At 36.4% G+C, this 23,516-nt stretch overlaps 2 protein-coding genes across 2 annotated transcripts in view; both read left to right on the plus strand.

Moving 5' to 3' along the window:
- Positions 1 to 23,516, plus strand: part of LOC123308867 (tyrosine-protein phosphatase Lar-like) — a 634,169-nt gene that overhangs the window by 228,627 nt on the left and 382,026 nt on the right. Inside the window, exon 3 of the mRNA XM_044891689.1 lies at positions 6,574 to 6,605. The gene's annotated coding sequence lies outside the window, so the exon portion shown is untranslated. The remainder of the gene's footprint in view (positions 1 to 6,573; positions 6,606 to 23,516) is intronic.
- Positions 3,357 to 3,947, plus strand: LOC123322749. The gene has a single exon (XM_044910760.1). The coding sequence runs from the start codon at positions 3,357 to 3,359 to the stop codon at positions 3,945 to 3,947; it is 591 nt and encodes a 196-aa protein (XP_044766695.1).

Consider the following 23,516-nt stretch of genomic DNA (forward strand, 5'->3'; position numbering starts at 1 on the left):
AACTGAAGCACGTACTGCGCTCATTGCCTCACGTAAAGATATTCATGCGAGCAACATTTCTCTCAATCTATACTTTTAAACTTTGAAGTTGAATATATCGGCGGATGTGCAGATGATGGAAATAAACTGATGAGAATATTTGGAAAAATCTTTTGCGGAAAAGTTGAATAGATCTGGAGTGTCTTTATGTGATTTATGTCTAATATTTACAGGGTGTCCCAAAATCCAAAACTAGAAGAGCTTGTGCTATACAGACGGCACGTTTTCGAGCTCTTTTTCGTAGAAACAAAGAATGGTGAAAACTGCAGCTACGTTTTTGAGTTTTTCAGCGATAATTTAAATTTTGACGATTTCGAAGAGTTCTCAAGTTCTCATAACTTTTTTGTTTTTGAGGTTAGAGATGTGAAATTTGAACTTCCTATATGTACTTTTTGTCTTGGAATCCACTAGAGTCGTTAAAAATATTTTTTCTTTCTCAAATTTTGAATTATGAAGCAGAGTTTTAATATTTTCCCAAACTTTTATTGAGTTTGTCATCCTTTGAATTGGAAAAATCTATATTTTTCTAATGTTATTGTTCTAACCGTGCTGAAAAACATTAATTATTGAGTAAATTAATTATTGGGATATTTGAATCGAGTCCACTTAGATTTCATAGAAAACAATAAGATGAGCATTGAATTTTATATATAAGGTATTCCCAATATATATTTGTCAAATTGTAGCAGCGGCTTATTATTTTACAACGGATTAGAAAAATGGCGAATTTCACAGTCTTTACCGAAAGAACAGGTTTTTAGGATTTGTCTCTTGTTGCCATTTCTTTACACCCGCTTCATTGTTTTTCAGATTGTAAAAGTTTGTAACACTCTTTTTCAAAAGAATATATATATATACCGAAAGAACCGAGATTTCGTAAATTATTTTCCTACCGACAGAGCACTTCCCTGGTAGGCTTACTTCTTTCGGTACACATTTCCAAATACTTATAAATTCAATGCGTCAATATAATTTTTATACGCACTTATATGGCATAATGATCTACATTGTTAAAATTTCTATATACAATCAGTAAGTAAATGAGCTTAATTCGATAATTATTGAGAATATCTAGGCTTTGAATTCTAGAGTATTGGGCCTAAATCTGGAACAAAATTAATATTGCCTCAACCAATAACTCAAAATGAAACCCGTCAATTGATTTTCAATTACCCTCATTATCTAGTAATGAAATTGAGTGTTTGTCTTCTACCCCTTAGCGAAAATCCCATCCAACTTCCGTTTTTCAAATTCTATTAACATGTTTCAGCGTCTGAATTTTGAGTTATTGTTTGAGGAACTATTAATTCTATTCATTTAAGAGACTTTCGTGTTTGAAATTCGGTTTGATTTTAACTTAACTAAGTTGAATTATGAATTTTCATCAAGTATCGGCCATATGAATTCAAATTGTGTGTTTCTTCTGATAACTACAGAATAAAAAAAAACAAAGATTATTGTGGGATTCCAGCTTTTTAACAAGCCCACATATGGTATATGTTTCGATTCGAAAAACAGAATGAGATTTTGGCTAAGGGGTTAAAGAAAAACACTCAATTTTATTGCCAGAAAATGAGGGTAATTGGAAAGCAATCGACAGGTTTCAACGTGTTCATTTTGAGGTTTTAGTTGAAGAAACATTAATTTCATTCCAGACTTATGCCCAACCCTGTATTCTCCTTTCTATGCATCAAATTTTATATGCTCATCTTATTGATGTCGATGAAATCAAAGCGAACTTGATATAATTATCCATTAGGAAAATTATATCAAGTTGGCTCTTATTTATATTGTTGAATAATTGAATGATTTTAGCCACGTGCAAAAAAAACAGTAGACATGTACGTACAAGGTCGTCTACTGAAGGGATCTCGTGAACTGTAGCAGCTTGAAGAAAACGGATGACCCATTCTCGAGCTCTTTTTTCATCACTAATCCAAATCTAAAGACAGAATCGGCCTTTCATTTTCAGATTTCGAGTTATAAACAAAAATTTAGATTTTTGACGATTCCGAAAATTTCTCATAACTTTTTTGTCTTTGAAGTTACAGATTTGAAAAATAAACCTTCTTAGGCACTTTCATATGTAGAATCTACTGACAGCCGTTTTTTTTTTCACTTCAAAAATATAAAATTCAATAAAAGTTTGCATTTAAAAAAATGAAAGTTCACCCAATGATTCGAAATGAAAAAATATTTTGAGCTTATCACTGGATTCTACGTAAAAAAAAAGCCTGTAGAAGGTTCAAGTTTCAGGTTTGTAATTTGTAAGACAAAAAAGTTCTGAGAACTTTACGAAACTGTCAAACTCAAAAACGAAGTATCGTAGGAGGCTGTGGTTGTCACCATTCTTTGTTTCTCCGAAAATGAGCTCGGAAATGTGTCATCCGTTTTCTTCTAGCTGCTATAGTTCTCGAGATCCTCTCAGTAGACAACGAATTTGGCCCACCCTATACATATTTTTGAATTCTGTGATTTTTTGCAAGTATAAAGATGAATTCATTAATGGTTTGCAATTAAAAAAGTGAAATTTTGCTTCATATTTCGATATCTAAATGTGGAATTTTTTTTAAATTTTAGTGCATTCTAGGTAAAAAAGTGTCATTCTTTCAACTTCAAAGACAAAATGGTTTTATAAGCTTTCAGACACCTACAAAATCCCAATAGCCACTAATAGCTCAAAAAGGAAGGATCATAGGTGGCAAGTTTTTTCAGCATTCTTTGTTTTCCTGAAAAAAAAAAGCATCTGTTTTGCTCTAACTCTCCTAGTCTACGAAATACCTACCCTCACTGGAATCAAAATTCGGAAATCCTGTATCATTGATAGCCATGTCGAAGGTATAAATAAAACATATGAGAGTCAACTTGAATCATTTTTGATTCGTTCTTCGTTGTATGTATATCTTTCATCATTGGTAATTTACTACCATTAAAATTTGGGTTAATATAAAATAACCATCCCAGGATCTACGATTTTTTCCAAGCGGAGCAAAAATTTGTTGAGATAAATATGATAATAAGAGAGGTTGACCATTCATCAATTCAAATATTCAAATAGATCCTTGAAAAATATATCTCTACATCTAACCACGAAAAAAGTATTACCATAAAAATTTTAAATATCTCAAATGGAAAACTACGTAGTAGGCCACATAATATTTTGAAAATATTTTTCACTTAATTCCGACGCCTTCGTAAAAAACACCTCTTAGTTCTGAGCTTTTTTTATGTACATAATTATGGATCAGGATGAATTTTTTTTTGTCATTGACGTTATTTCTTTACATAGTATTTTTTCATTAAAAATAAATTATGAAATGATTAAGGGAGTAGAAAAATGCAAGTATCTGGGGGCTATTCTGAATAAACAAGGGAACAGTAAGGACGAGATACAGGAGAGAATCAATAAAGGAAGAACCGTTACACGCACACTTAATTCTCTGCTGTGGGACAAAAATATAACTAAGAGTACCAAGAAACATATATACAGAAGTATGGTGCAAAGTGTAGCACTGTATGGGGCGGAAGTGTGGGATGTATCGCAGATAAATAGGAGAAAGATTATGGCAACCGAAATGGATTTCCTTAGAAGAAGCTGTAGACGATCAAGATTAGAAAGAGTTAGGAATGAAATTATAAGAGCAGAAATGGATATGGGTCGGTCAATGGCGGAAGAGATTGAAAGAAGGCAATTGGTTTGGTTTGGACATGTAAAGAGAATGCTAGACGACAGATGGCCCCGAAAGATTTTAGAATGGGTACCACCGGAACGAAGGAAGAGGGGAAGACCACGGAGAAGTTGGAGGGACGATGTGGAAGAGGCGATGTCGGCCAGAGATCTGGAGGAGGATACATGCCACGACAGGAAAAGATGGAAGTTGGGGACGGAGAAACGGCGACAGCTGTAAAAAATCCGTGATATATATATATAAATTGATCTATTTATATTTGCGATGAATGTCTCCATCAGTGTGTTTAGTTAGAAACACACTATGTATATTCAGCTTGCCAGCAAAATAATGCAAGATTCAGAAATTATTCAATTCATTGATCTGTACGAAATATAAACTATAAGAAATTTTGCATTTTCTGACCTCATATTTTATTTATTTCTATTTAACCACTGAAAATATAATAACAGAATAACTCATGAAAGATATTTGAATGAAATTGATACAAAAAGAAGTAAATAAGAATAAATAAAATATGAGATGTAACATTTCTTATAGTTTATGGTTTATATTTTTTTACAAATCAATGAATTGAAGAATAATTTCTGTATCTTGCATTATTTCAGGTGGCCTGATGATGGCAAACGCCGAAATCGATCGCCAATAGATTGCTTAATATACATGGTGTGTTTCTAGTACCTCTCATATAATCTATTTATATTACACCGTCTCGAATGTTCTCTTTTTATATTCAAATGATTTACTTCTAATTCAATTATATTTTTGAAATCAAATTAGGGTGTCCTATAACATAGTTTTGTACTTTTTCAGTAGAGTTCCTTAATTCTCGCTTTAGTCCTTGGACACCTCGCTTCCTAACATATATTCCCTTTATTAATTTTCAAATAGACTCGTACCGACTCCGACGCTCTACCCTCAGTAGGTTTATAACTTTTAATAAAGCTAAAATATCATGACCGTTTCATACTTGTTACATAGATTGAATTTAATTAAAAGTAACCTGGAGAGCTTGAATACGAGTATTAATAAAATTATCTTCTGTACCGCTTTCACGAGAAAATATATTCCTGAATTAACGATCAACATGGAATATTTCTACCTTCTTGGAAACGTGATATGAGTTTTGAAATGAGGTCAGCTATCAGGAAGATGATGTTTTGATGTTCGACCCCGTCTCTCCCTGTAATTTAAAGCGGTGGCATTGGTTTATTATTTCTAATTATGTAGGAGATGAAAGTATGTGTAGGAATCAAAAATTGGATTGAATATTGCATTCCTGTATCGCAGACGATAGCTATAGCTATAGGCCACAGGTACAAATGCCGAAAGATTTTCATAAATACAGGGCGTCCAACGCCAAGTTTATTTTAAGGTCCTTATTCGAAAGTTTACTGAGTTTCTTTCATATTCAGAGGTTTCCATCTTGAATGTTTTATACAGGGTGAGTCTTCGACTCGTACAAATATTTCAACAGTAGATTCTTGAGGTCAAAAGAAGCACCTTTTTCCTATGCCATTTTTTCCGATTCGGCCCTGATAGAAGATATCGTCATTTTAAATTTTCATAATCAATAGCTGTGCCACCCCTGGAAAAACAAAATTACCTGCAGAATAACTAGCTACATCTGTGACACTACACATATGTGGATCTTTTAAACACAGTTGTATTCAGCTAAAGTGTCCAATTTTACAAATTTCACAGATACTTCATAATTTTGGAAAATCAAATTAATCGAAAACGGCGCTTTAACGAGAAAATATGAAGAAAACTTTTATTTTACAAGACGTTTAAATATTCATAATAATTCCAACTTAGTTTCAAGAGTTGGGTTCTTTCAATTTTTGGTATTTTTATGGTACGTAATGGTCATAATGAGAAAACTGGAGGACATGTGTGATATCTTGTGATTCATCGAATAAATGAAAGACCATATTCCGAAATTCGTTTCATTCGATAATACAGTTTGTGAAATAATGCTAAAGATAACATTTTTTATGGCTTTTCAACAGCTTGTATCTTTTAAACCGAGCCGATTCGGAAAAAGGGTAAGGGAAAAAAAGTGTTTCTTTTGATCTCAACCATCTAGTTTCAATATTTGTTCGAGTCAAAAACTCACCCTGTATATACGATTTTCCTGTATTACCATGTTCTGGCTAGCTAAAATATCTATACTTATTCCTACCGAATTCACAACCACGAGCAATGTCACTAGGAATCAGGAATCTTTTTTTTCAGTAGATAGTTTTACCGTAATCAAATGAAAAGTATATTGGTGACATCCTGTTATAAAAATGAAATTCAGCATCGTTTTTTTAGTTATGCACCATGGAGTCAGAAAGATTGTTTCTGACGCCATTAAATTGTACCGATGTGAAATTAGCAGAATGTGATTTGTGACGTAGAAAATTCTCCATTTGTCACTTGATATAAATTTGATGAAAGTACCTACTTCTTGATCAGAGTGTAGAGTAAAGATATAATGAATAAAAAAAAAGTGTGTTATTATATAATTATATCATTGTAACTTGACAGTTGCGGTATTGCCAATCGCCTTTCATCTGAACGAATGCGAAAAGAAAATGTAAATAAATAAATAAAAGAGTAGGTATATTTTTAGAAAGTTACAGTGTTTCCGATAAATGTAACGTAACGGCTATATTTTCAATTGCAATAATTTTTCGAAATGGAAATTATAAAGACGTACCCCAAGAGAATTGAAAATTTTTCATGAAAGACAATCGCCTTTTTTATGTTTTGTATTTTTTTCTTAACTGATGAAGTCCTTTGAACTGTCCTCACAATTTCTGAGAATGTGAAAATTTATACTCTTTTCTTTTTGCAGAAAATATCTGAGGGGCTCTTGCATCGTAACCGGTAAGTATTGTCTGCAAAAAAAGGAAGACTCGCTTAAAATACAGAAATGAGAAAAAAGAACAGTTCTACATAAATAATCCCTTATCCGAGCGCTAATCACCCAAATGTAGCAGAAAACAAGTGCCCCAATACTGAATATTAGGTACGGATTGAATAAAATGTTTTTAGCATCAGCCTACCAGTGTTTCTGGGAGAAGATAGTTTCCTTCTACCACGGAACTGGAATATTGTGGAACACCCATTCAGCTGAAGCTTTCTGTCTGAGTTTAATTCCCAGCAATCCAAAATAACAGTAAACTGGCTTCTACCAACTAGATGACATACATATATGTTCCCCTTTCGAAAGAAAAACATAAAAACAAAGTGTAGTTTACAAACCACCTAAATTGGACGATGAATGCTTGCTGTGTCAGTGAAGTTAGCTCCCACTTTCTCGAAAATAAATATAACTTTTTTTTGCATTCGTTGTTAACTCGTTAGTCAAAGGTGGCTCGTCAGAGAAGGCAAGGGAGGCTAAGCCTCCTCATACATCTGATCAGCAAAATTCATAATATAGGTACATACATTCCTTACCTATCATAATTTTCATAAATAAATGAATATTTCAGAACGCCTGGACTAGATATTCAGATGAAAATCCTCCTATTCGAACTCGTGAAAATGTGGTGGCATCACATTTGGTCATTGTATAAAGACCACTTTGGTCTTTATACAATGATTTGGTGGCCGCGACGCTATACTGCAATGTGTGTTGCATATCAGGGGAGGCAACTCGCCAATTTGCACGTGATCGACGTACTACCGTAGTACGTAGAATAAGGTGAATCTTCCTTTGCAAATAGGCAAAGTGAAACCTCTTGTTGATACTCTTTGTACAACGGGGTACACACTTAAACTTGTTTCGAACAGAGACTATTATACAACAGGGCCTAAGTGATGACGATGTAGTGATGTTTGGTCGATTATAATTTTTATACCTATGTTAAGTTACGATTCTTTATCAATTTCTTTTCACATGTCCTTTCTGCTCCAGACTGTGATTCCCTCTTTTTCAAATCGTTACTAACCTAAAAACAACCCGGACCTAGAAGTCAGTTAGCGACTTTCTAGCGACTTTTGACGTTGAATCTAGGGACACGGAATTTTTGGAGTTGGCAACACTGCTTGCCTATAGTTGGGGAGCCGACGCCGACAATGCTTGTCGGGATTTACTTGAGCGCCGTGGCGACTTAGTGGATTTTGAAGATTAGATGGTAGAAAGGAGAAAAGGTTCCATGATGTATGCAATTTCAGCGGTGGAAAAAGCGTCTGCAGGGTCCCAAAGATGGAAACAAAAATCGTCAGGTGTACATACTCGAGCGTGTCAGATTAAGATATTGTATATGCCCTACGTGTCTCTGATAATGAATTCATGCTTATCTGACAGCTTGCGCGGTGGGACTGGCCGTACGGAAGAGTTGAAAATGGTAAAAAAAAGCGTGTCAGATTTTTGGAGGATATGTTAATTGGACCCAAAGGAAACTACTTTTCAAGGAACTGACCATTTGGACGTGACGCAAGGTCACAGCGGTCCTTTGAAAATGTAAAAAAAATCGTTACTTGTACATACTCGAGCGTGTCAGATTTTCATGCAGATGGTTGATCTCGGTGTTGTAGACGTGTTGACCCATTAATCTGACACTAATCAGGGGGACTTTTCTTAATCTGACACTTTGAAGATGATAAAAATGCTTCTTTTGGAATATTCCCCTGCCCGTACCTCTAAACGTTTTTGTATTCATTATAAGAAAGTTGTAGATATTAAAATTATACACAACTTTTGTCTGAAGCAATTTTACATACTCTCAACCGTTCTCGAGTTAGAGGGCGATAAGTGCGAAGAGCTTAGCCACACATGCGAAAGGCCAAGGTCAATGTAGAATCCCAGTCTAATCTACATTCATCCAATTGTCAAAATGACAAGGTATTTCTATGATGGCAATTTCGAAATTAGTCTATGTACTATTTTCCAACGAGTGAATTTTCGCTTCAGCATGTATCGCTAAACACCTCGCATTAATGGCCATTTATCTCAAAAACGTTTGAACGTAGAAAAAATTGCTCAGGACAATATTTGTAGAAAATGTTATGCTCTACAACTTTTATAATGAATGCGAAAAAGATTTGAAGCCCAGGGGAGGAGATAATTCAAAAAATCTGATGTTTGTGACCTTTATGGCCAATATTTATTGTTTCGGCTTGCTAAAACTGTCCGATTATATTTTTTCCGTTATTCTTGAATCATCAGCTCCAAAATCCCGAATTTCCCTCTTCGGCTCCCCAACTACGACTGACTGGAATATCCGAGCTTTCAATAGGACAAAATAGGCTGAGCTCTGTTGGCTATTTACGGATTAAATTCAATTTAGCGGCTTCGTGGTGAACTCGAATTCTAGATTATTTGTGATTTTTCTGTCAGGGGTTGATACTGGATCGGAAATATAATGGATGGAATAGAGAAAATTAAATATTGAGTAATTATTCTACATTGGATTCTGGAAATAATTTCAGTCAGCTGGAATATCCTGGCAAAAAATAAATCTCATCCCAACGATGGACGACAAAATTTATTCTGGAAACCATTTCCAAGGAAAAATATCACTCTTTATTATATCGAAAAAATATAATTGATTGACTGTTAATACTCGAATTCATTTCCATCAAAATTTTAGCCTCCTTGGCTCAAATGACCACGAGCTGCCACTGTATTAACTATTCGTAACGCATAAACGTAACGTACATACGTATATTTTAGTTCGACCGAGTTCACCCAGTTCACGATACCAGAGTGTGTATCTTTTTTTTTTTTTTTTTTTTTTTTTAATAGCAGGGGGAATCTGCGACCGTGAAAACACGGGGCTCTATCTCTCGCCCAGAGGAACCCATTTCTAGGGAACACTGTGGGGTTACTCACTCTCCTGAGTTCGCGACCCACTAAACCTAACCTGCTTTTTGTTGGTTCCGGGCATTTGCCTATAAACCATTTATCCCTTAATCGGTTGATTTCTTCTTGCACATTGTCGTGCTAGGGTTTTCATGTTCGTCCATTTCGGATATCCCTTCTTAGTATAGTTTTAATAAGTTTTCGTACTCATTTTAATCTCTCCTCAATTGATCTCTCGGTCTCCTTTTGTAAATTCTCATTCTTCTTCTGTCTTCCTCCGGATCGTAGTCCACTAGTCTCCTGAGTTCTTCGTTTGGATGTTCCTTCGCTGTTTCGAATAACTTTTCAGCTTTCCTCTTCATAAATTCGGTAATGGTTTCCCACTTCAAATCTCGATATATTTGTTTGTTCCTGACAAACCAAGGCGCATCTATGACACATCGTAGTAGCTTGTTTTCTGTTGCCTGAATTCTTTGTATATGGCTCTTTGCCGCGAATCCCCAAGCACCTGATCCATAAGTCAGTTGCGGTCTAGCAACGGCTTTGATTATTTTCAATTTTGTCTCATTTGACATGTGGCTCTTTCTACCTATCAGCGGGTAGAGCATATTCATCGCTGCCTTGGTTTTGTCAACGGCTTGTTTGATATGGCTTCTCCATGTTAGACCTTTGTCTAGGGTGATACCTAAATATTTTGCTTCGTTTTTCCATTCGATTTCTTCTCCATCTACCTCTAGATTTGTTGTAGTTCTTAGTCTCCTCTTCTGCAGTAATATCGCTTGGCTCTTTTGTCCGTTGAGTTTTATTTTCCATTTAATACACCAGTCATTTATTTCATCTATAGCTTCTTGTAATATTCCTTCTATAATATCTGGCTTGCGATGTCGCATTGCGATTCCTGTGTCGTCGGCATATAGTGTCAGCATAGTCCTTGGAGATTTTGGTATATCGTGAATATATATGTTATACAGTAACGGCCCAAGTACTGACCCTTGAGGCACCCCTGCTTCCATATATCTGGTTGTGGAGTTTTCTCCTTCCACTTTCACGTAGAATCTTCTGTTCCTCAAATAATTCCTAATCAACTTGCACAGTTTCATTGAATATCCAGCATATCTCATTTTGTAAATCAATCCTTCATGCCATACTCTGTCGAATGCTCTGGCGACATCTAGTAGTACAAGACCGGTTGCTTGTTTATTTTGGAATCCTTCTGTTATGTATTCTGTGAGTCTCAGTAATTGCTGTTCAGTTGAGTGGTCTCTTCTGAATCCGAATTGCTCTGCTGGAATGAGATTCAGATTTTCAGTTTCTTCTGTAAGCCTCCTAGCAATCGCTAGGAGGAGTAGTAGAAAGGGTAATCACCCTTTCTACTACTTTTCCTAGGGCGGACAGTAAACTTATCGGCCTGTAGTTTTGGGGGAATTTTTTATCTTTGCCTGGTTTGTAGAACACTATGACTTCTGCAGTTTTCCACTTTTCCGGATAGTGTTCAGTCCTCATTATACCGTTTGCAATATTTGTGAGAGCAGCTATACCTTTTCTAGGTAATTTCTTCAACATAGCATTCGTTATTTTATCACTTCCGGGAGCTTTTCTATTTTTCAAGCTTCTGATTATCTCTTTTATTTCAAATGGAGAAGTTGGTTTTTCTATTTTGTCGTCTACTGGTGGTTCGTCCATTTCTTCTTCGTTGTTCTCTACAAGATCTTCCAGCTCGTCATTATCGTCATCAGGTCTGTAATTTATTCTCGATTCTCTTTCTATCGAGTCCGCCAGTGCTTCTGCTTTATCGATATTCGTATATGCCATTCCTCTTTCTCCGTGGAGAGGTGGTATTTTAGTCTTTTCTCTTCTCAGACATTTTTGCATTTTCCATGCAGAATGATCGATAGTATTTAGTTCTTGAACTCTTTTGTTCCATCTATTTGTTCTCATGTCCTTCAGGGCATTTTTTAGAACTTGGCTGTGTCGGTTTAGATTTCTCTTATTTATATCTGTTTTGTTGAGCCTGTATGTTTTTCTTAGTCTCCGATTTTCCCTGATGAGATCTTTGATTTCTCTGGGTGTATCACCGTGTGGATGTATCGGTGCTGGTCTCGTTATTTTCTTTGTGCTCTTTTTGTAGGCATCTATTATATTCTTTTCTAGTTTATCAACTGCTCTTTCTAGGTCTTCCGGTGTGTTGATTGTCGGTATTTCTGTTACCTCCGATTGTATCAGATGGCTATATTTCGTCCAATCGGTGTATTCTCTTGTTTGCATTAGTTCTCTTCTTGGCCCATCTCCTATTGTTAATTCGATGGGGTTGTGGTTAGAGGTTCCGTCCCACAAGGTCTCTATCGAGAATTCTCTAGTGATATTTTTCATAATTGCGATATCAATTATATCTGGTAATCCATTTCCGAATGCTAGGTACGTTGGTTCTTCAGGTCCAATAACGATAGCTTCATGTTTTTCAGCGAGATCTTTCAGTTTTCTGCCATTTCTGTTTTCCATCCTGCTGTTCCATTCTGGAGATTTGCAATTAAAATCTCCGATGCAGATTTTCGGGTTTGTTCCATCTAGTAAGTTGTTGATTTCTTCTTCCAATAGGTTATTTGGGGGTCTTTTATATGCCGATGTGACTTCGACTCTTTGTCGATTTATTTCAGCTACAATCGTCACTGTTTCTATTTGTGACTCGTCAGATCTTCCTTTAAAATAGTGTTTCAGATCTCGTCTAACCAGTAAGGCAACACCTCCCCCAGTGTTTGCGATTCTGTCACATCTATATATCTCATAATTCATGATATTCAATCTCGTATTTGGTTGTATTCTTGTTTCCTGTAAGGCTATAATATCAGGTTTTCTCTCTGAAATTATTTCTTCTATCTCGGGTTTTCGAGTTCTGACCCCGTTTATGTTCCAGGAGACTATTTTAAGGGATTTTTTCCTAGTTGTAGGTTCCATTATTTCAGTTTACTGAACATTCCTTGGAGTTTTTTCTCCATCTCTCTTTCAATTTTCAACATGATTTTGTTGAAAATTTTTTCAGTAAAAGTGTCTAAATCGTCGGCGAATTCAGAGACTTTTCTGTTTTCTTTTGTTTTGTTGATCGTAGGTTTAGCTTGGGGCATTTTCGGTGTCTTCTTCTTCTGTACTGGTTTGGGTACTTCTTTTTTCTTGTCGTCTACTTTGGAGGGGGTGGGCTTCTTTTTCTCCTGGACTTTTAGAGGAATCGTGCTCTGCTGAGCCGATTTCTGGCCTGTTTTCCTCTTCCTTGTAACTAATTTGAATTCGCTACATCCTTTGTAGCTTGCTGGATGGCCTTCTTCTCCGCACAGAACGCATGTGGCATTTCTCTCCTCACCTTTTCTGGTAAGTTCGCAATCTTTTGTGCAATGATTGCCCAAACATTTGACGCATCTGTATGGAAAAGAGCACTTGTTTTGGGCATGTCCGTACCTCTGACATCTGAAGCATTGGCTTGGATTTTCTGCCCTTCTTTTTTATTCCACTACAATGCAGAGATTGTAGAGGCGTCTTATTTCGAAAATCTCCTTTCTCTGAGTTTTTACCAGGTATAAGGGTATAAACTTCTTGGTTTTATTGGATGTCATTCTGGACACCTCGGCGTCATGGATTCCTTGGACCTTTAGATCATTTTTTATTAAATCTAGGTCAGCATCTATTGGGAGATGTCTTATAACTGCATATATCTTTTTCTCTTCCTCCATCTGGTACGTGAAGTACTCCTTACCAATCTGGTCAAAATATTTTGTTATGTTCCTGTAGTCGTTCACAGTCGAGGCTACGATCCTGATCCCGTCTTTTACGACGGTTGCTCTGTTGTAGCTGAATTTCTTCAAGTAGAGAGCTTTTGAGATCTCTACCCAATCGGCTGTACCCATCGTCGTGATGGGTGGAATTTTATCTTTTTTAGGTAACTCCGTTGCTTTTTTTGCGGTCTCTTCGTCTGAAGATGAACTTTCTTTACGCGCGCGTTTTGTGGGCGGCGCGTTCTGGGTTTTAGCAACTTGAGTTGCAAAATTTCTCTTCTTCTCCGGTTCTGGAGCTACTTCCTGTTTGGAGGAATTTTAGGGGGACCGCTACCGGCTTTGCAATTTCTGCAAATGTGGGGGATTTCTGTGCCGTATTCTGTTTTGCAATTTCAGCAAAACTAGGGGATTGAGGAGCTTTATTCTTGTTAACTTCCTCTCTCAAGAGGCGTATCTCCCCGACCAACTGAGACACGGTTTCAGTCAGTTTATTTATCTGAGCCTTCAACTGCCCATTCTCTTCTTTGAGCCTTACAAGCTCCAGAGTGTGTATCGTAACCCAACGGAAGAGCATTTTGGTCAAGGAAAAAACGAGAGACAAGAGAGGAAGAGGTGGAGTCACTCTAGAAAAGCCAATAATTTTTATTATTATATCTGTATCTGCTTCATAAAGTGTGCATTAGAACGATGCCCGGTTTATTTATATTCATTCTTGAAAAACAATGTTGGAGCGATTGGTAGAAACAAAATAGAATACGTTCCGTACATCTTAGATCAAATCTAATGAATGTCAAAGACGATGAGCTCGATGATTGGAAAATCTAACATACGATTTTGCGCGAGAGCTTTCACATTGTTCTGACGTGACGTGGCACCTGCATTCCCACGTCAGAACAATTTGAACGCTTTGAATCGTTTGTTAGATTTTTGAATCATGCGCATTATGACGTGGTCCCACGTCACGTCAGAGTATTCTGTAGGCACCTTTAGGCCTGCCTGGTCGCGGAGGCGAAGCTTTATAGATACTAATTGTACGCATTTTGTACGCTTGATTGCTGCTATGATTGTCAAACCAAAGTTGCTGATTACATGGAAAACTATGTCATGGAAATGCACCATGTATTTAGTATTTCCGTTTCATCAAAGGTTATAGAGTAAAAAGATAGGAAACGCTCTCATATTTCTAGTACTAAAAACCGACTACATGTTGGTCAGTGAAATTCTAATATCGACTTTGTTTAGACCAGAAAACAAACATCCTGAGCGACAAAACAAAATTATGGTTTTGTTACAATCAATAAAAAAGGCTGTTGGATGTGCTATTTGTTTATTTGCAATTTATAATATATTTATAAAAATTGGACAACAAATGAAGCTTTGACTATGACACGAAAGTATATAATGATTTGCTATACGTCGAAGATTTTATTTCTGTGCAATTGGTTGTTTTGAATTAATAAACTTGGTTAAATTTCTAAAATATACATTTATCAGAAATTAATATGAACCAATATTCAATGTACCATCATAGCATACACATTTCATTTCTCTACATATATTATTCATAAAATTTTCAGAACCACACCTAACAAAACCTTACAGAGGTATACAAGACCTGTATGTTAGCCAGTATACAGAGTCAGTATAGTTTCCTTATGCTTTTTTATGATTTCCTTATGATATAAGGTTTGTTCGTAGAGTGGTTCACAACAGTTGTGAACTGTACAGAGCAGGCACAATTCCATTTTAGGGTAGGGAATATTTTCAATTTCAACATACTAGAAGCTGGTGATAGCATACGTTATTTTGGATGTTATTGGTAATATGAAATATCCATAGCATATTCCGTCGACATTGACGAGCTCGGAAAGGGGCAGTTAGGAAAAGATAGATCTCGTTGATAGAGACTGAGTATAACGAGAAAACACGAATTTCTCAGTATATTCCATTTCTCATCCTAATATACATCAGCGAGATCCTCTTTCGGGCGAAAACCAGTTCGTTTTCATTATAAAATTCATTGAAATCTGAAATCACGGGGGATGCCGAACCCAAAACCAAAGAACAACTTCCATCAAACACATAATGACCCAAGACGGAAGGAATGCCAGCTAAACAAAAAATAAATTGCAAAAATTCAATTATCCGAGTCTCCGAGAATGCTGCCACCCTGACAAGTGGGACGACAAGAAAAGATTCAAATTTTGTTTTTGTTTTCCCAGGTCGGTACACAAACACTGACGTACGAAATGAAGAAGGAGAATTTCTGGAAGGAATAAAAAACTTCCCGCTTCGGCAGAGCGCACTAAAAAACGCGAACTTATTTATACAATATGTCTATGGGGAAAGAATAAATTCAGGAGAAACGGGTATCAGTCTATCGGATACACATCACAAGTTGATGTCCCGAAACTTGAGGAGGCCGAAGTCCCATATCACAATTGTCTTTTTCCTGTCAGGGGAGCAACTGAATTATAATCCATGCTCTGTCCAACGACTTCTTTCAGAATCATGCGAGTACGAATTGGTTTCTGTTGTTTATCTAATCGGCTGGTTATAGGATGAACGAATCTTATTGAGCTCAACAATTAGAGCCCAGATATCCCTTTGGACTTGACTAATACGATAATCTTGAAAGATATTTGAACGATATTGATAGGATTTGTAGGTACCAATGATGTTATGAAATCCTGAAAATTTCAGATTTTTGAATGAAATTGAAATTTTCATTTTTCATTTCAATTTTCAACCACGATACAATTCTGGCACAATCGACTGTATCGAAGTTTGCATGAGACTTGTTTTCCCCAGATTTGAATGGGAAACCATAAGAGAATTCTATTTTCCGAAAATCTATCCCACAAAAACAATTTGTGAAGAAAAATTTTATTTTCAACCCCTAATAATTAAGTTATGAGAGCTAAGAAAATTGTGTGAGCAATATTTACTTAGTGCTTCATATTATGTATAGTTTTATGAGTCAGTGTTTTTTAGAACGCGTAAAAAAAATTAAAAACTGTCAACTCATCGCCTTCCAAAGGCTGTACCTTGAAAGGGAGGTCGATTTCGAAAAAAATTTATTGGAACTGCCCCTGCTTATTTTCATCGAGGAATAATCTCCCTAAATCCTTCGCATTTGCTGACGGACACCCTGTATATCCTAGTCCAGCTATAATCCCAACTGAACATACCAGCAGTCTAACGTCTCACAATGTTTCCACATAGTTCAGTCTAGACTTCACCAAAGCAAAGTGATCTCCAGAGTCTTCTCAGTTCTCAGATTACGGGTATGAAAGAATTCTCAATGCAAATATATTTTTGCTGAGAGTCAATGTCAGAACTGACATGACATTGAACACATGAGCATTGGTGGTAATGGAAGAGTCTAGATGTACAGGGTGGGCAAAATTCGTTGTCTACTGAAGGGATCTCGAGAACTATAGCAGCTAGAAGAAAACGGACGACATATTCTCGAGCTCTTTTTTCTTGACTAATCCAAAACTGAAAACAGATCCAGCCTAACGTTCATAGATTTTGAGTTATGAACGAAAATTGAGAAATTGTCATTTTCAATGAAGCTGAATAACTCTTTTATTTGAACTCGTATTCAAAATCCGTTGTTACATTCTACATGCACTTTTTTATGAGGAATTCGAATGTGATTTTGTCAAATTTTTTGATACAGTCATTTTCGAGATACGACAGGGATTTCTGATTTTTCAAATGTAAACTATAGTTGAAAGTCCTTTCATTCTGCTGTAATTTTTTTGTTGATTTCAAAAATGTATCATATGTCGCTATTCACTTGAATATAACATAAGAAAAAAAATTCAATACTTTTTCCTGCTTTTCGATTCACTGTTGAATTTTTAGTAGGCTAGCGTAACCATAGCGACCGTTGAAAATGCATTATGGTTTGTGAACTCCACATAATCCTATGTGAACTCAACCTTGTGTGATAGGAATCACAGACTGTCGAATAATTATTTCTATTAATTATTTATATATCGAGATCGATATCCTTTAAAAGAGGGTAAAAGACTTTCGTCTGATCATTAAAAAAGAAAATCTATTCAATTATCGTTTTTCAATTCATGAAAGAAACTTAACGAGTCAGTAATATGAATAAAATACGATAGCTATCTATGATTATAATTTTTACAGAAGAAAGATGATGAAAAAAAGGGTACCTACTTCTGTTCACGGCAGTGTTCGAATTGTGAACCATCGTAAGATAAGCATGCCAAACATCGCGAGAACAAACGATGACAAATTAATCATCGAAATATTTACTCAGCAATCCTTGATTCAAATCGTAGAGGCTCAGGTTCACAAAATATAATGCATATTCAAGGGTTGCTATGGTAAGCCAGCCTACTTATAATTCAACAGAGAATCGAAGAGCAAGAAAAAGTATTGAATTTTTTTCTCGTGTAACATTCATGTGAATAGCAACATATGATACATTTTTGAAATCAGCAAAAAAATTGCAGCAAGATGAAAGAACTTTCAACTATAGTTTACATTTGAAAAATCAGAAATCCCTTTCGTATCTCGAAAATGACTGGATAAAAAAATTTATTAATATCATATTCGAATTCCTCATAAAAAAGTGCCTGTAGAATGTAACAACGGATTTCGAATACGACTTCAAATAAGCGAGTTATTCAGCTTCATTGAAAATGACAATTTCTCAATTTTCGTTCATAACTCAAAATCTATGAACGTTAGGCTGGATCTGTTTTCAGTTTTGGATTAGTCAAGAAAAAAGAGCTCGAGAATGTGTTGTCCGTTTTCTTTTTGCTGCTATAGTTCTCGAGATCCCCTCAGTAGACAACGAATTTTGCCCACCCTGTACAGGGTCTAGATGTTTTAGCACTACAACTTTCAAACCAGAGGAGATAAGCAAAATCTGATACCCTATTCTCGTTCTCTTTTTCTGAGAAACTAACAAGAGTAGTAGCGAGAGTAGTAGTCATTTTTGGCCACCTTCTTTTGTTTTCGAGTTATAAGCGAAAATTGAAAAAATGGCGATTTCGAAATAAATTTATATTTCCGCTAATACTGATGATAGAGCTCTGAAATTAAAATATTATACAGGCACTTTTTTAAGTAGAATCCAGTGGCGTCCTTGCCTTTTTGAAGGATATTTAATTACGAAGCTATGACCCAAAGTTATGTATTTTTAAATGGGAAAACTAGATTTCCGTACAATTTTTTGAAAGCTTAATTTTTACGGATTTCAAAAATATATAACATCATATGGTTCGTATCAATATAAATAATAGAAAATGGTCAATAACCTTTTTTCTCCATATTTCTATGGTTTCTACTTTTGATGAGAATAGAAAAATGTAGCACCTTATGATTACCACAGTCTCCTTCTATGAGTCCTTTCATTTTTATGTTTCTTTCTCAATTTCTCCAAGATTCAAATTTTGTGAAAATTGGTAAAAAGCATAGAAAGAATGACATTGCCGGAAAGAGACTGCTTTTGTTATATGAAGCTCTATTTTTCTGTGCTCGTCAAAAGTTGAAACCATTGAACTATTGAGAAAAAAGGTTTTTGGCCCTTTTCTATTATTTATATTGATACAATTCATATGATGTTATATATTTTTGTAATCAGTGTCTAAATATTACACAGAAATCTAGTGTATTCAAAAAAACATAACTTTGGGTCATAGCTTCGTAGTTAAAAATCCTGCTAAAAAGCAAAGGACGGCACTGAATTCTACTTAAAAAAGTGCCTTTATAATGTTTTAATTTCAGAGGTCTATCATCGGAATTAGCGGAGATATAAATTTATTTCGAAATCGCCATTTTTTTCAAATTTCGCTTATAACTCGAAAACAAAAGAAGCTGGCCAAAAATGACTACTACTCTTGTTAGTTTCTCAGAGAAAGAGGACGAGAATGGGGTATCAGATTTTATCTATCTCCGGTGGTTGAAAAGCTGTAGTGCTAAAACATCGAAATTTGCCCACCCTGTACTATCAGAAATTTCGCTGTGCAAGTGCACTAGCATACCCCATTATAATTTTTTCTTCCGGCGGCCAAGCAGCGATGAGTTCAGTTCCGTATCTGAATGGATGACCGCTCTGGTTATGAATTTGAAGAAGCAGCTCCTGACTTAGTCACTGCATTCCCCATTCTTTTCGACATCACTTAGTTTCGGCCCATTTCCTACTGCTTGCTATGCATCGAAGCGTAACCGAAATATAATGATTTACGTCCAATGCGCAGCAATAACTCGCTATCACATACATGTTGCGGATTCTTTTCGAAGATGATAAGTTATAGAGACCTTTCGGCGTCTGGATACGACCGTCAGCATATATTTTTCCAGTTTATTGCGGGCAAATTGATCATGAAATCCGCAGAAAAAAGATCCCACTCCCACCTCATAAATTGTGACGTATCAAACCGTGAAAAGCGTTTGAACTTAATTACCGGCAGAGAATATAAACTCGACGGCTCAGAAAACGGTGCTTCAAGTGCTAAATAGTTTCGTATAATGTATATATTTCGGGCCGGAAAATCCTCCATAATATATTATGGCTGCGAAATTCCCACCTTTTCCGTGTCATTCATGCGGAAAGAAGCGACGCGTCGAGAGTGCATTAACTGTAACGCGGTTTTCGGATTGGTGGAATAAAACAATCAAGTGTCGCAATTTCGCGGCGCTCGCGATGCGGCAGATTTTGTCACTTTATAGGTCGGTGTGTGCCTGTTCGCACCCGCCGGCTGTTTGTATTTTGCGAGAAAATAAGCCCCGTTAATGATTCAGAAGATATGCCTTTTCCCGTTGTGTATTACTCACGGCCGTTATCGAATTATGCGGTAGGAATGGGACGAAATTTTGAAGAGACATATTCTTGTCACGCAAAAATTGGATGTGTTCATTAGTTCCATACAGGAAATTCTTTTGTTTCACGTATTTCGTATTGATATCCTGCGCTGGAGCTGAAGACTTCCATTTTATCGTTGGAAATCTAATCACAATTTTTTCAATGCTCCCCGCATGGGACCGCAAACGACTCGTTTTCGAGATACAGGGTGATAAAGTTAGAATTTCTTTCAAGTTTTTTCCTATATAGTTTCTACACCTCACAAGATATTCAAATGAAATTTGGCATAAATATTATAATTGATGAGCTGTGGTGAATAAATTTATGATTAGTTTTTATGGTTATTTTACCGGTCTTTAGCAATGATTCATAAAGATTCGATAAACTCGTAAAATCATTACAAAAAATGTATCACTATAAAAAACATAAAACTTGTGGTCACCTCGGAGAAAACTCCGAGCGCCAGCTATTCTTTTCACCAGGAAGAATAGCAAACCTACCAGAGTAGCTGCTAGTCGGATACAGAGTTCGCTGTTATCTAGGGTGGTAGCGATAACGAAGTAGTCAAAATCAAATTATGTACTAGTTTATTCACACCTTTGGAAACTGATTATATGTACAACGGAGATATGTGTAGGTATGAAATATGAGCGAATCTATCAGCAAACATACATTCGGGAAATTATATCCGGTCACGAGCACTTTGTAAAGTTTATACCGGGTACAGTGAAAAATCAAAGGTTGTTCAATAAAATGAGCCAACCAGAACTGACGAAATGAATACTAAGGATGACCTCGCGAAGTGAAATGACTTGCTATACGGTATCGGGAGGTAATTGTATTTCTCCAGAAATGAAAGAAACACAACCAGGGCGGATCTATTCGAGACTTTTACTCGCTACCCCAAGGGCTAACGCTCCATGACTGATAGCAAAGAAAAGGTCTATTTTAGATAGATAGAAAAGAAGGGATTTCGGATTCAACACTTATAACGCGGAACGCGGACAGGGGGGTTGACGGAACTTTCCCTTCAGTAACCCAAGGGCTTACGCGCCATGACTGATAGCGAAGGGAAAAGTCAAACTCGCTAAACACGGTAAAGTACGATAAAATATAACAGAAAGCGATACAGTACAGCAGTGTCAAAGAAGTAACCGGTGTAGGTCTAATGAAGAAACTGAACGGTAAAGACGGGGACCTACCTCCTTTATTTCAGGCACTCGCGGAAAACAAATGAAAACTAAAAATTAATTCCTAAGAGCACTAATACTCGCAACACAAAATTATTTTTAAAAATTGTTGAACGGCTTGTCGTGCACACAATTAACGTCGAATCGCAGAAAAGTACGGAGCGTAAAAGAGTCAAAGTGAAAGAGCAGAAATCAAAAAGTAAAAAAAGAGACCGTCGCGGGGGAAAATCTGCTTTTATAGGCAAATCTCCCCACACGTTAAAAATCTGAAAATTCCAGAATGCGACAAGAATGAAAAACGTCGTCAGCTCCGGTTTATCGCATATCAACATCAGAAAAACGTCGAAATCTTCAACGGCATGCAAGAAAAACAACGTTAAACACAGATAAACGGTTTTTTACATTTACTCTGCCTATCGGAATGAATGTACTGAATATTTGAGAATTAAATATTTTCAAAGGCGGAAATGTAAAACGAAAGGAATGCACTAAAATGAACTCCAATTTTCCTCAGAAAACTGGGATTCATTACAAACTCAAAAAATAATCATTACAAAAAAACTAAATAACCACAAAGGAACTGGACTACAGCAGTTGTTGAAAAAATTTCCCCCCCCCAGCACTTATGCAAGCGTCTGTTCTTTCCATAAATGATCGTACTCTTTCCAACCCTCCCGAATTATACCTACATACTAACTCTATCAAACGCGCATATATATGTTCGTATGATTGACCAGTAATTTTACCTAGCAAGAAAACAGGAGCACACAAATAATCGCCAATATTACCACCCCATACATCAATTGAAAATGTTTTTCCACAATTCCATGCGGATTCTCCTAAGTCCATATGTGTTTATAATTGGAGTTCTTGAGAAAGATCATCAGTGAATAGGATTTGACAATCAAAATGAGGATTGTTTAAGTCTATTAAAGTACCACTTATCGCTAGCAGCTCAGAGAATCTACAGGTAATGTTGGACGCCTATGAACGTATATACGAAGCTTTGGGCCTTGCCTATATTGGGACTCAATATAGACAAAACTAGCCTGGAGGATGAAACTCTAGAACAGGTCGAGCAGTTCAAATACTTGGGAAGCTTCAGAAATACTAGGGCTAACCTTGACACGGAAATACAAAACCGTATCAATTCGGCATCACGGGTATTCTGGAAGCTAAACGATAGAGTGTTTCAAAATCACGACCTCAATCTGAAGACCAAGACAGCTGTTTACAAGGCAGTGGTCGTCCCAACGCTTCTTTACGGAAGCGAAAGCTGGACGCCCTACAGGCGACATATTAAACAGCTTGAACAAACGCAACAACGTCATCTAAGACAGATAATGCACATCAGATGGTTCCACAAAGTTTCGAATGCAGAAGTCCTGCAACGCGCGAGTTGTACAACAATTGAGACGAGGGCCCGACTCAGATGGAGCGGCCATATTCTGAGGATGCAAGACACAAGACTCCCCAAAATAGCTCTGTATGGCCAATTGGCAGAGGGATCCCGGAAACTAGGAGGCCAGTATAAGCGGTTTAAGGATACACTACATCAATCATAACTGGGAACAACTAGCGTTAGACAGGTCACAGTGGAGATCTATGGTGCACAGTTATAATGGAGACTCGAGAAGAATACAGTCGCGGCCAGATCTGGTTGGTGACTATCCATGCCCGGAGTGTGGAAGGATCTGTATATGGTATATCGCGGTTGGGTCTCTTCAGTCACAGGAGGACACACAGTCGTAATTAGCCCTAAGAAATTATAAGTCTCATCGCGCCGATTTTTTTTTTTTTTGAGTCTTGTAGATTTATTCTCAGTAGCGGGATACAGCAATTAATGAATAAATGAATGACAAAAAAAACTTGGATGAAAATTTTTAGCCAGGAGAGCTTGAACCCTCTGAATGTTATAAGGATGTAGCAAAGAATCCCGAAAAATCCGCCAAACAACTTGATGACTTGCATTCAAAATATGGATAGCCTTCTATGTGAAGACACTGAGCTTCTCTTGAATTTCCATTTGCAAGACCAACATGAAATGTATATCAGTCATTTCCGAACTAGTGAAATTGTTTTGATATCAAAATGCAACTACCTTCACTATTTAAAACACAAAAGTTTAATTTAAATGCGTCAAATCTAAAAATGAATTTATTCACCACATCTATGACAAATTTCATT

This window comes from Coccinella septempunctata, chromosome 1, assembly GCF_907165205.1.
Source record: "Coccinella septempunctata chromosome 1, icCocSept1.1, whole genome shotgun sequence".
NCBI lineage: Eukaryota > Metazoa > Arthropoda > Insecta > Coleoptera > Coccinellidae > Coccinella > Coccinella septempunctata.

What these genes read in the sequence shown, in the direction of transcription:
- LOC123322749 (XM_044910760.1), top strand. Translation starts at nt 3,357, where the DNA reads ATGATTAAGGGAGTAGAAAAATGCAAGTATCTGGGGGCTATTCTGAAT.